The sequence below is a fragment of the Lactuca sativa genome, chromosome 5 (assembly GCF_002870075.4).
Source record: "Lactuca sativa cultivar Salinas chromosome 5, Lsat_Salinas_v11, whole genome shotgun sequence".
Taxonomy (NCBI): domain Eukaryota; kingdom Viridiplantae; phylum Streptophyta; class Magnoliopsida; order Asterales; family Asteraceae; genus Lactuca; species Lactuca sativa.
Window position 1 is genome coordinate 253914802 of NC_056627.2, and position 15126 is coordinate 253929927.

Consider the following 15126-nt stretch of genomic DNA (forward strand, 5'->3'; position numbering starts at 1 on the left):
TGGTCCTCCCAAAGTTTTACAAACACCCCTGCAACGGCTTACCTATGCCAAGTGAATGCTACAGGCTAGATCGTAATCTTACAACACTCATGTGATTGTCATGGGATACCGCATGGTCTTTCAAACAATCTACAAAAATACCAAGCAAAACTAACATGAGTTGGACATGTAGCTAGCTAGACCTGTCAGGTGTTCGGGTCGTGTTTCGAACCACAAAGCCTTAATTAGACAAGAACAGGAAATGAAGCCCTCACACAATTGTTGACCTGAGGTCAACTTCCCTAACTCAAATATGTTATGACCAATAATTCCACAACCATAAACTGAGGATACACACAGCCTAGAGACAAGATGTACACCGCCCAAAAATTGACGAAAGATGTACACACCCATAGCCCCTTCAACTAATACAATTCAAAACCTTCGAACAAATTCAACTAATGATGATGAACAATATAACCAACTATCGAAAATGGTTAGATAACCACTCCAATGGTTCAATTTATTACTAAACAAATTCCTATATATATTACAATTATTACGTATCAAAATTATGTGGAATTTATTAAAACGAAAAAAAAACCATAAAATGTCTAGTAGAAAAAAAAAATTAATTTAAAATAACGACAAACTGACATGTAACAAAATAAATAGGTACATGAAATTTGGCAAAAAAATTCTTATTATTTATTATTTATAAGAGTATATTTGACCAATATTATTGATTACTCACATTATTACAATATAATCTAACACAAACAACAGATGAGCTTCATGGAAGCATTTCTAGTTTTCAAAAGCAGAACTCAACGGGGAATCCTTGAGAATAGGTGTCACTCTCTCTATTATCTTAATAGTACAGAAGAGTGTTATTCTATATGCAACAACCATACCAAACAAGATTCCAAGATCAATCCATTTAGAGTATCGCATCTCAATGTGCAATACGCTCTTCAAAATCATTCCACCATCAATTGTAGGAGGACCTCCTGAGTACTCAGGGAATTTTAACCCTTCAAACTCATTTTTATACAATCCTTGTAATGCATACCTGTGGAATGAAATATAGTACATAGGATACTTCCAGAACACATGAGGTAGTTCGTTTGGCAACCGAAAAAACCCTGCACCTAGTATCATCAAGCCTTGTATTCCTGCACCAGTTATGATACCCATGAGAAAATTCGGAACAATGGCAGCTACGATCATCATAAGACTTTCAACCAACAACATTGACACAAAGAGGACTAATGCGAAATAGATGAATAGTCTGGGTTCTCTTTGGAGTCCCATGATCGAGTAAGAAATTGCTCCTGGGATTAAGGAAATGACAAGTAGGTATGGCATTGAAGAAATAGCATGGCTGATAACAAATGATCCAACACCGTAATGCCCATTTAATCTTTCCCATTGAAAAACCTACATAGATTTCGTTATGATACATATAGTTAATTACTAAGGAAGGAAATTAATTCAAGTACATTTTGTTTATCCATGAACACATAAGATATATCAACTAACCTTTATTTCCTCCACGAGTGAGGGGAACCCGCCAATGGCTAAAATGGTTAGGAATGAAGAAACATACATGATCATTGAAACCCTAGCCTATGCATTAGGAACCATAAAAAATTGTTCTCAGTACTTACATATTTACGATTGGAAACACCACCAAAAATAATTAGTTGGCTTTGACAATTTGGTATTCTTTATCTTTTTTTTTCTCCATAATTATTGACTTTGGTGAAAACTTTAGAACAACAATCATAACATATAAAATGAAAAGCCGCATCATCAAACGTTTTAGTTGAGCACTTGGCACCAAAAAAAATTAAGTTTACAACATCTGTAGTGATGAAATAATATCTAAATGATTGAACACAGCAAATTGAAATTTCATATTTACCTACGAGACTCCCATTTGTTTTTATGTGAGTTTCGATTTAGCTCCTAGAAATTTTTTTGTGTATTGAAATAAAATAAAACAAAACTTACATTTATAGAGCCAAATCCGGAACCAATTTGGAAGAAGAGTGTTCCTAGTGCAAAACCCAACCCAATATATATTGTAAGTCGTAACCAGTAGTATCCTAGATCCCGGTACATGTTTATGAATGATCTTTGTGATAACACCAAGCACTGTGTAATGACATTGACTTGTAGGCTTCCTTCTCTCTGAATTATGTCTCCTTTCTAAAAAAAATTACATTTTTTGCTTAATATTATTTCTACTGTAATGTAACTTTGGTTCTAAGAAAGAACATCATGTACCTCTCCACATATTGTAGCTATTTCACTTTGGACTTCCATATATATCTCAGATGACTTGTAAGATTCAGCAAGTGCATTGATTACTTGCTCAGAAGGAATCTCTCCACTAACAATGTCCTAGCAGTGGGAAAATACGAACAACTGAATGAACTTTGAATTATCAAGAAATTTGTGGTGTATTAAGACAAATTCGATCAAAAACAAGGGCGTCATGTTGAATTCTATAGCTATTTATGAACTATATATGATTAAAAGAATACAAAGATAACAACCTTTATATACTATTACTGTGACTTTCTTAAATTCTTATCACAATTTTTTTGAAAAATCTTAATCGTCTATGGCAAAGATTGAACAGTTTTAACGTACCTCATCAAAATCTATGTTGATAGTTATGAGGTAGTGATCTGCAGGACTTTGTAGATCCGGGCAAGGAAAACCATTTGCTGCAAAAAACTGAAAATAGCAAGAATATAAATTACGTTCATGTTCTTATCATACGTATTTTTATAATACGTATCCGTGAATAAATATATGATAAAGATATATAACCTGATTTGCTGCAGAAGTAGGACCAAAGTATATTGTTTTCCCCAACGAAAGAAGACAAAGATTGCTAAATAGTCCAAAAACTTGACTACTAGGTTGATGGATTGCTGCTAAAACAGTCATATGATATTGTCGAGTGAGCTTGGCAATCTGCTTCATGACATAGTATGACGCAGCGCTATCAAGCCCACTTGTAGGCTCATCAAGCAACAAAAGTTTAGGGCGAGTCAATAGTTCTAAGCAGATGCTTACACGCCGCTTTTGGCCACCACTAAGTCCTTTGAAACCCCAGCCTCCTATTCTAGTGTTCGCACAATCTTGGAGCCCCATCTCCCTCATAGTTCTATCTGCTCTCTCCCTCTTCTCGAATTTTGGCATCAACTTGGGTAGTTGGAGTTCAGCTGAGTAGTAAACAGCTTCTTTTACGGTTAGCGTCCATGTTAGAACTTGTTCTTGAGTCATATATGCCTACATTAGATAAAAAAGAATATAACCCGGATGATTTGTTATGTAATTAATTGTATGTGACTCTATCCAAAAATTGATAAATCATAAGAACAAAAAAGAAGCCCTCAAGTTACTAAAATTAATGTTTAGTTAAATTACCAATATTTAATATGCGAAAAGGCCCATTAATTCAAAACTAAAGATACATAGTGAATGAGTAAGCAAACTCACTAATCTAACATGTAATTTAAGACTTCCAACATTTTATTATTGACTTGATTTACAACTAGAATTTACAAAAAATGACATTTCCTCTCGAAAGTATAAAAGTTATCCCTCAATACCTAATGCAAAATTGGTATAACTCCTATTGAAAGGTTTAAATACAATTTAACTTGTAAGTTGGAATACAAGTCTAATTAGTATTCCCTAACAATAGCGTGCAGGCCAAATCATAGATTTAGAAATAAAAAAACAAAATGTCACTATATATCACATACAATTAGCATCTACATTTTTATCCATCATACTCACTCCTTATAAATTATGTCAAAGCACCAATTAACGCAACTACTATTTGAATTTTGAAAATTTTGTGAAAACAAATAATATAAAATTCAAATTTATCAAAAAACTAATACGTCTTGGTGAAATTAAAAATATTTCAGATTTTCACCGACTTATAACTTAAAAAATAACATGTCCGATTTGTTTTTTCAAGAGGTAATAAGTAAAACTCGAATATGATTTTCTTTTATTTGCCTCAATGGCTTTAAAGATGTTAGTTTCTTAATTTTCCTCAATGAATCACATTTTCTTCATATTTTTATAATTTTTCTTAAGATTTGCTAAAAATTTTGTGGCCGTGTGCAACTTTGGGTCCTAGGCAGACGCATAGGTTGCCTCCTATATGTGGTAGGAAGAAAAAAGATGCAATAATTTGTGCTTTATTTTTCTCGTGAGGATTACGTCCATTAACTATGTATAAAAAAGTGATTCATTAATTATTCATTTAATCTTACCATAGTGCCATAGTTAAGCCTCTGTTTACGTCCATTAATTAGAACTCGCCCACAGTACATTGTATTAGAAGCCAACCGCCCTGCCATTATACACAAAATAAAAAATGTACAGTAATGTCGTATACAACATGCACATGTAAAGAAGCGAGTTAGAAGGTCGTTAACGTAAAAACATAATCTTGAGATCGAATTACATACCAGCCAAAGAATCAAGAAGGGTAGACTTGCCACAACCAGAAGGACCCATAACAGCAACAATCTCTCCTGGTTTAGCATAACCAGAGACACCAACAAGTAAAGATTTACGTTCATTTTTCCTTGCACTCCACTCTGAGCTTGACACAGCGACTCCAAGCTCCTCCCATGTCAAGTAGGCTAAACTTCCCGTTTTCTTGGCAACACATGACTCACACTCCCCAATTTCAATGCCCGTTTCATTTGGTTCTGGACGAATTCCATTGCTATGCACTAGACTACCCATGCAAGATCAAAGCACGAAATTATGAACTATAGGGGAGAGGGGAGGGGGTGAGTAGTATGAAAATTATGAGCAGAGTGGCCCTACATTTATAATAAGAGCACAGGAAGTGTCAAGGCAAGCAACGGCAGTTCTGTGGTTGTTAGAATTTTCATTAAATATTTTATTTTGCAGTATATATCCATAAATAATACGCATGCAGCCGAAATCTAAGAAACGAAAATTGCCAAAATAAAACTCAAACTAAAGCTTTTTACTAATTCTTTTCTCTTGGACCACAATCTATTTGTGCATGCAATGCGCCCCATTTGAGCCGTAATTCGGCCTGAATGTGACCTTGCACAAAATTGCAAACAAAAATACTCGCCCATGTATAAAAGTTGTAATACTTAATTGGATACATTGTTATTAAAAGTATAGGTTTGTTGATAGATTATCCTACGGATTAGCGATCGAACTATGGAAGGTTGTTAATCGACCTGTAATCCAGAATCTGATTATAACTAACAAATAATTAAATCCAAAAATTTCAACGTCAATATCATTGTAATAAACACAAATCTCAAAGGTTTTCAGTATAATCTTTACAAATAATAAAACTACTAGGACGAGCCGGGAGGGTTACCTCACGTACGGCCTTTGTATGATGGCTTCAGTCCCAAAATATTCTCATATCGTTTGCATACACATAAATGTTAAAACAAACATAAATTTCAAATAATATAAAGACTTAAAGAGAATACGTACTCGTTTTGCCTAAAAAGTGATAAAACAAACTTTATTAAACAATATATAACAACATCATACTTATATTTTTTATCCATAATAGCAACATACTTTATTTGTTTATTCATTATAATAGATTTACACTTTAAGCTTTTTAGTAATGTAGACAATGGAGTTACCCACATTTTTTTTCTATAATAATAACCGGTGGCAAGTTTAAAATAGAAATTAATAGGTTCATTATTTATGTTAAACCTATAGAAATGAAAGATGACAAAATGAATATTAGCGGGCGTGTCGTATAAGCAGAAAATAATTTAAATTTTTTATAATCGTAATGAGTCTTATATCTTGAAATATATTCACAGCTGTATCATTTATTAATACTCTCTAAAACATTATTTTTCAATATATGATTAAACTAATTGATCATCCATTTTGTTACCTACATTAGTCTTTATGAACTTTGTTGTAAAGTATACACGTTCCACACTCGTTGTTGAGGCGCCTTTTAATTGATTGAGTGTGTTGAGAGCCTTGATCACATTCACAACGATCACATATTCACAACCGTTTCAAATTTCCATAATTTTTTTTTTGGTTAATTACCAAGTTTAATGGATCATTGTTTATTGGGTTATTTTGAATGGATTTTATATATATATATATATATATATATATATATATATATATATATATATATATATATATATATATATATATATATATATATATATATATATATATATATATATATATATATTTTGGTTTTTCTAAATACTACTAGACGATAGTTCAGTCAAAAGTTTTTAAGTTAGGTTTAACTTTTTTTTATATTTTAAAAATAAAAATGGTAGGTCAAAGATAAAACCGATAAAGATAAAAACCCAAAGGTTTTTTACCAGCTATCATTAAATTGATATTAATCAATTTTGAAATCTGGAAGTATAAAAACCCATTTTTCTTCTCCAAGAAAGTTTACGCTTTTTGAACTCTCACGTCTATTTCTTCTCCCTCATCTTCTTGCAAAAAACCCTTTTCGTGCAAGTTCTTCAAATCTTTCTTATAATAATGGTGAAATCTTGTGCCCCAAATAAACAATCCAAGACTTCCTGCTCTACTAAACCTACTAGCTCTAGATCAACCATTAAGAACATCACTCCTTCCATCGCAACAAGCAACTACAACGGAATCTTTAATGATCATAAAAGCTACAATGAATCCATCAAGCTCATGATCAAAATCCTTCCAACACATCCATTATTTGGAACGTTTGATTCCTTCACGGAAGCAGTACCACAAGCGATCTTGTTCAAATGTGTCTTTTATGAATTTAGGCCTTTGAACAAACTGCAAGAAATTCATCTCTGATTGATCGATGGTTCCTTGGTTGTTCTAACCAAAGAAAGTTTTTGGAAGCCATCAACCTATGAGTTTCACTATCCACTGAGTTATACACTCCTAGCACCAACGACATCTTTGCTGCTCTATACCAGAAGGGGTACCAATCTGAACTGAAAGGGGTGGCTAAATTCAAGAAGGGCAAATTACCGACTGTTTCACAATACGTTTCCACTATGTTATTAGATGTTTGTCTGCAAGAACTGGTAGTACTGTTAACATGGGTAGGCCACTACTCGACATTGTGTGGAGCATGTTTATTGGAAACCATTTGAACTATGGAAACATCCTCTGGGATGATTTCCTCCAATATGTCAGCAAGGAGACCCCGAAGGAAGGGATGATGGAACTCACCTATGCAAGGTATTAGACACTTTGCTTGATCGATATACACAAAGATGGAAAGCTCAGTCTTGGCAATGATACCAACCTCTTCTCATGCGAAGATCTCAAAGGGTACAATCCTTCCAAAGACCAATATATCTTTAGTCTGATTAGACGTCTTCCTATGTACATTCTCGAGTCTATTGGACTCAATAATCTTGAGGTAGCTGATCACATTGTGGCTACGAGCGGTATTTCCCCATACCGCTCTACCCCGCCAAGCCCCCATACTAACCGGGGCCCAATCCCCACAACCCAAGCAAAAAAGGGTCAAACCCCTGACTATCAAACATACTCCTTCAAATGTTGTATTAAAGGGTTTGAGTGCTTCAAAGAAAAGAAAATCCACCACCGCAGAGTCAACACATCGTGTTCAACCTTCTCCATCCAAGGCTCTTGATCCACCAATAAACGTGGTTGATGATAGTCCGAATGAGCCTTCGGATTTCGAAGACATTTTTAGAAGGAAGAAATTGAAGCTTACCCCTGCCTCTGGCCAAAAGCGAAATAAGGAAGATGTTGGAGTCGCTCAAAAGACACCAGCCATTCGACTCCACTTTAACTCACCTGAAGCAACCCCATCCATCCACTCTGATACAGTAAGTGTATCAGTTTCATCAGATCATGGAGATAGAACCCAATCCTGATTCCAAGTGAATCCGGGTGTTGATACTTGCCCTAAGGTGTCCAGGTCTTTGCGTCTAAACTTTGTAACTCCTAAGGAATTCAATTCCATTTTATTTTGTGACACACAAACACTTCAAACACCTATTGCAATGTCGGGTCCTTTTTCAAAGACCCTTGCCAAAACAGAGCCAAGGCCACACTTGGTTTCAGACCAAGGAGACCGAGGAAGCTTTAGAAATCTTTCGTCGTCGATATTACGACCAATCGACATAGGCATGGTGATCACCATTATGCAAGGATCCTTGGACCAAAGGGACACCTCAGTACGACAAGGAATTCACGGATATGCTTCTGGTGATACCTGGTCTTGGTATCGACCAACAACTGGATCAAGAATAAGGAAATTTGAAGCCTTCAAAAGGGCACTCCGTTCTAGGAAATTAAAGCAAGTTCAGCAACAACAGCAAAAGGAAGAGTCTTTTCTTCATGTTGCCAAGTATTGGGCTACTGCCATCAACAATGCCAAAATTGTGTATGACATCCTAACAAATTAGAAATGGATTTCTGATATGGAACACACAGCTAAAAAGGTTCAAGCTATGAAATACAATTCGGGTGGATCAAAGCATCCTCCCACCAACACTGAAATGCATGATTCTAATAAAGGAGTAATAGAGATTGAAATAAGTTATGAACCACTCTCCTGGTTATATGATGAAAATCATGATGAATTCTAACAACCTTGCCCCTCCGATGACTTCATAATGGTTCTTGATGACGAGGAATCCAATGAGTCACATCATTCTACCTCCAAGCCTAAGCAAAAGAAAAAGAAGAATTTGGCAGTGTTAAGGAAAGAATTCCTTGATTTTCAGTCTTAGGTTGATCAAATTTTGGTTGCAGCCACGATAGCAACCCCGAAGACAACTGAAGACTCAACTCAGCAATCATTGGCCGACAGAGTTCAAGTCTTGGAAACAAGAGACAAATTATATCCTGATAGAATGCTTCTATGGTTGGAAATGGGCATTCATTAACTTGACAATCAAAGAACTATTGATCATCGGGAGCTCATCTTGAAAGCCATAGCTCTCATCAACATGGTGAAGGATCTTAAGAACGAGCTTTAGAAAACCATGCTTGAACAAGAAAACAAGTCTCAGCTACTCATTAGTGAGACTCATACGGCTTATAAAAACAAGTTATTCAGTTCTTCAAGACATTATCAAAGGGTTGAGGTGATCTCTTACAGCAAAAGAAAGTCTTCATAAAATCCTTCGTCTTACCAAGGGAATTTATCAAACACTTTTCAATCCTGACATGTCGACCAACAAAGAGTTGAGTGCCCAGATGGCAACCCAATTCAATACCACCTTTCAAAAGCTTGGTTTGAGGAGTAGGTGGAGCCTGCTTCCTCAAAAGGGGGGGGGGGAGTGATCCAAATCAGGTGATAAGGATTAAAACTGTTTCATCCTCAAAATCTTCAAAGTCAAAAACTCCCTTGGTAAAACCAATCTGACACTCCTCTTCGGCATCAATCTTCTTCAAAGCACATCAAAGACCCAACTCCTCACAATTCTCCTTGGCATCAATCTTCTTCAGAGCATGTCAAAGACCCTACTTCTCCTTGGACTCAAACTACTCCTCACTTGCAAAATTTAGAGGAAGATGTTTCATCAATTCACTTCAATGGTTCCCCAGCCACCCTTCAAAGGAAACAAGATTGGAGAGCTGCAAAATTTGCAAATGAGATATGGAGAGCCTAAGGTTTCGATACCACTTTTGATGAAACCCTAACCAACTCTTGGATGAATCCTACCCAAAGAATTTTGGATTCAGACTACATTCCATCTCTCACCTATGCAGAACCTCTTCATGATGGGTATTGGGATATTCCAATCTCACCCAACTCCATGTACTTCCCTGCTTTTCAATCCTTGGAACTCGCCATTCCTGAAGATCGAAGACTTCCCATGGAATTTGAAAGGTTGAATCTTTTTCATGCCAAACATGGTGATAATTTTGAAAACATGTTTCTGAATGATATACTAGAAGTAGTGAAGATCTACAAGATCAAAAAGTTCATGAAAAGTGAATTCTTCCAGTACACCCTTTCCTGCAAAGGGTATGACTACATAAGAACACAAGCAGACTTTGTGTTCATGAATCCGGAAGAAATTTTCTTGATTTCCCAAGTATTCCAACTGAAGGTAGAGAAGTATCCAAATATGAAGGTTACATTTGAAAGTGCATGTGACTTTCTTAAAGCCCTGGTATGTGACTTCGGGAAAATAGATGTCGAAATCCACCCGATACTTGCTCAGAAATTTGACTTCCCTTCATTTGAACCAATTCCAACAATCACTGAGGGATATCAAGATATGAATCCTGGGACAACAAATTTTCAAAATCTTGGGATCAATTACAAGAAATCTCTGTCAAGTACAATGTTCTTCATCCCAGTCACGACCATTCATGACCTTACTAAGAAACAATTGGAGATCACAATAACTGTGGTACAGTGATCCAAACACACCACCGAAGAGGTGAAGTTTGAAATAACCAGAAGAATCAAATGGCTCTCTAAAGTTAAGAAATTTTTGTGGATCCTCATCAAGTTTCTCAAAGATAACCACTGAAGAACTTAGTTGCGAGGTCACTTTGGGGAAATTGTTAATACAAGAAAGTAACCCCCGACAGCTAATAAGGACCCGAAGACCTATAATCTTTTGTGAAACGGAGAGGAGGATACTGAAGAATGTTTATCGTCTTTTGGAACCCGAAGACGTGAGGAATAGCTGAAGACATCTGAGAACATGAAGACTATGAGAAGTTATCTTTACTGACTATGTGTGTAAACTTAGTGTTATCCGGTGTACCTTTCAAAGTCACCGAAGTCAGTCGCCTTGTAATTGTTAATCATTTCCCTGTAACTTTTGGACCTCTATAAATAGAGGGTTCCACTTCATGTTTATGTACGAATTCTAAACTTGTCAATATAATATTTCTTCCTCTCTATAGTATCCAAAGTTATCTGATTGATACTTTATCTGATTCCCTCTTCACTTGTGTTGTTCATTAGTAACTATAATGGTTTGAGTGCAAACCATCTTATGATTCAACTAAGTGTCTAAATTTTATTGTTGAGCTAACAAAGATCCACTGAGATTAAATTATTATTCCGCAACACATTATCTCATTATTTAGTTCTTCTCTCAACATATGACAACCAAGTTTGGAATTTGGTTGATCATACACCAGGTCGAAAGACAATTGGTTGCAAATGGATCTTCAAGAAAAAGATCGCCATGGATGGGAAAGTACACACGTTCACAGCACGATTAGTTTCAAATGGCTTTACTCAAAACTTTGTGGTTGACTTTGATGAGACCCTTTCACCAGTGGCTAAGATCAAGTCTATTAGGATAATGCTTGCCATAGCTTCCTTCTATTACTATGAAATCTGACAGATGGATGTCAAAACTGCTTTCCTTAATGGGAAGTTGGATGAGGATGTTTACATGAGTCAGCTGGAGGGTTTTGTACATGCAAGGTTTCCATATAAAGTATGTAAGCTTGACAAATCCATTTATAGATTGAAACAAGGTCTCGCAGATGGAATCTTTGTTTCCATGAAAAATTCAGAGAGTTTGGTTTCTCTAGGACCGAGGATGAGTCACACATGTATGTCAAAGCTAGTGGGAGTGTAGTAACTTTCCTAGTATTATATGTTGATGACATACTCCTTTTGGGAAACGACATTCTGACCTTGCAAGAAGTGAAATCTTGGTTCGGGAAGTGTTTTACCATGAAGGATCTAGGGAAAGCTGCTTATATTCTTGGGTGAAGGATTCTAAGGGATAGAAAGAAAAGACTTATTGGTCTTAGTCAAAGTACTTACTTGGATAAGGTACTAAAACATTTTAGTATGGAAAAATCTAATAAAGGGGAACTGCCTATTCAGATTAATGCCAAATTAAGTAAGACTCAAAGCCCTAGTACAGCTGTAGAGATGGATGATATGAGTCGATTCACATATGATTCGGCTATAGGTTCAATCAGGTATGTTATGACATGTACTCGCCCTGATGTGTCTTATGCTTTGAGCATGGTTAGCTAATTTCAGAGCAATGCCGGTAGAACTCATTGGACTGGAGTAAAGAACATACTTAAGTATCTATGAAGGATGAAGGATGTGATTTTAGTTCTTGAAGGCAGTGACACGTTAAGATTAACTGGATATACTGACGTCAGCTTTCATACAGATCCATACAACTTTTTTTCTCAGTCGGACTAGGTGTTTGTGCTAAATTGTGGAGCAATGACTTGGAAAATTTCCAAGCAGGATATAGTGGTTGATTCTACTTCTGACTCGGAGTATATCGCAGTGAGTGAGGCATTAAAGGATGTGGCTAGGTTAAATAACTTCATCATAGACCTTGGAATCGTCCCGAAAATTCAAGAGCCATTAGAACTTTACTGTGATAATGAAGGTGCGGTTGCTTTGACCAAAGAACCAAAGGATCATGGTAGATCAAAGCATATAGATAGAAAGTACCATTACATCAGACATAGAGTTGATGAAGGTCATCTTATAGTAAATAGAGTATCCTCAGAAAATAATCATGCAGATCCTTTCACGAAGGCTCTAAGTAGGTTTAAGCATAACCAACATGCTAGCAGCATAGGCTTAAGAGATGATATTAGTTTTAGTACTTAGTTGTCATTTTGAAACTTGTAACAAAATAAATATAGTTAGATTTGGTGATTAAGTAATAGATATTATTTATGGGTATGGCTACTGCCTTTTTCAATTATTTATTCTTGTGTTTCGTTTTGCATGTTTTACTTCCCGAATGATTGGATTATTCGAAACTCTACATTCGATCATACTGTTGGAAGTAAGTACTGAATCAAGATTGTCGTAAATAGATTGTATACTATCTATGGAGACTAGATATCGCAATGGTTGCTATAATATTCATGAGTACATAGAAAATGGAGATTTTGAGTATTGGATAAACCCACACTCAGAGAATTACTTCATGGATTATATCACGAGTAATTATAATATGATAATATGTTATATTCTTAAAATGGGGATATATGAGTTTTAATTTTCAATTCAATTGTGCTTTGGTGGTATGTAAACATCTCAGTAACTTGATGTTATAAAACATAGTGTCATGCATAATTTGGTAATTAAAGGATACAAGAATATGAGTCAAAATTTATTTTCTCCTTTTGCCCTAACAGATTGGGCCCCTTGGTGATTTGGTGTTGGCATTATAGTGTTGGGCCCAACCAGGACTAAATTGATGCGTTCAATTACAAATTCTTATGAGGTCATCACAAATCGGGAAACCGGGAAACAAAATTTTAGACAGGAGATTGATTATAATCCATGTCTCATGTCCATACGATATCTTGTAGAATGGATGAATATTTGATCACTTATCTAAGGACCAATGTATGATCAAATCAGAGATTGGAGTCACATTGGCAAGCACCCCTTTGTTGTTTGATTCAGAAGTTATACTTGCAATTGTAGTTATAAACTTATCCAGGTGGGAGACTGTTGGACTAGATGTCTAAGAAATAACTCAATTGGTATATATTGGAATTAAAAACAAAGTCCTTTTGGGTTGTAACTGTTGGATTAGGTGTCTAAGCCCATAACTATAATTGGTATAAACTTGAATTGATAGCAACACAGTCCTTTTGGGTTGCCCTCAAAACAGCAATTGGACATGATGATTTTTGGAGGGAGAGGTTAATTTATTATTTGATTAATAAATTGAAATAATTGATTTATTAATGTATTACGAAAATAACATAATAATTATAAATCATATTATTTATTTAATAATTAATTAGAATTAATTTTGGGGTTAATTAAATTAATTAAAAGTGCAGGGGTTGTTTGGCTATTTATTGATAGTTAAAGGAAAAGGCTCTAGAACCTCCTTGTAAGAGGTTGGACGAAAACTTCTAGGAAGGGCCTAGAATTTTCGTCCAAGGGCTCTTGGATGGGGGCTCGTGAGTTGCTTGATCACCAAGCAAAGGGATTAGGGTTTGCTCTAACCCTCATAATTTCGACCACTGCTTCCTCAAGAAAAATCTGAAATTTCACTCACCATCTCTCCTCTACATCTTCATTACTAGCTTGGGTGTGAGCCACTAGAGGCACGACAATTGTGGTGCTTGCTTCCAAAGGATCCAAAGGTATGCTTTCTTTCTTTATATCTAAATTTCAAAAATACCTAGGTATATCCTTAGTGTTCTTATTTGATTTTTATAGTTGTATATTCAATTAGAGAAAACATAGATCAAAATTAGGGTGGCATGCATACTTAATATTTTATTTGTTTTACATAAACCCATCTGTAACACCTTGTTTTAGGTCGTTTCATAATTCGGGATCGTAACCCGAGGATCAAGTATCACAAGGCTTTGGGCCTTGGGAAAGAGAGGTTTAGACCCATTTGGTAATGGATAATGTAGGTTGTGGGTACCGAGTGTTCGTTTTTTGCTTTGGAGCTAAGGGTATATCGGTAAAATAATGAAGCATGCCTTTCATGAGTTTTAGATTTAAATTTTGGAAGTGTTAAGACAAAGGAGGGTGGGTAGGATTGTATAGCTTCTCATTACATTTCTATAGACATAAATATCATCAAAAATGGCTTTAGGAATCAAAAGTTATGGCCATCAGAAGATAGATCGGTAAGGAGCATGTCGTGTATATTGGGCGTACATAGCTGGAGTAATCGTGAAGGCTCCTTCGCATATGTTGTGAATACCAGATGTACGTTGGGCGTACATGACTCAGTCTCAAACCCTAATTTAGGGTCTTGAAACCTATTTAATGACCTTAACTCATCTTCAAACCCTTTTATCTTCAACCTCCATCCCATTAAACCCTAAAAACAAAACACTAGCTTGTTCTTCAGTGTTCTTGAGCTTAGGTGGTTAATGCTTGGCGTTTTTACTCACTTTGAAGAACAAGGAGTTTAGGGTTCAAGCAATGGTTGGAGTGGAGCTCATAGATCTAGATTCTTTATCCATTTTGCTAGCATTTGAAGGTATAAAGTTTCTATATTGGTAACTATTATGAAGTAAAGCGGATAACTAGTAAAACTATAAGCACACAAGACACAGTATTTACGTGGTTCGGTCAAGGTGACCTACGTGTACGGCAAGGAGGAGAGTATTATTTTATGT

General features: G+C 35.7%; 1 protein-coding gene across 1 annotated transcript; it reads right to left on the reverse strand.

Annotated features, from left to right (window-relative positions):
- Positions 1-723: 723 nt before the first annotated feature.
- On the reverse strand, positions 724-4804 carry LOC111913251 (ABC transporter G family member 1). The gene is made up of 8 exons (XM_023908966.3): positions 4488-4804; positions 4290-4369; positions 2824-3288; positions 2641-2727; positions 2272-2388; positions 1996-2193; positions 1522-1608; positions 724-1419 (listed from the first exon to the last, which is right to left on the reverse strand). The coding sequence occupies exons 1-8, from the start codon at positions 4768-4770 to the stop codon at positions 787-789; spliced, it is 1950 nt and encodes a 649-aa protein (XP_023764734.1). The 5' UTR covers positions 4771-4804; the 3' UTR covers positions 724-786.
- Between the last annotated feature and the right edge of the window lie 10322 nt (positions 4805-15126).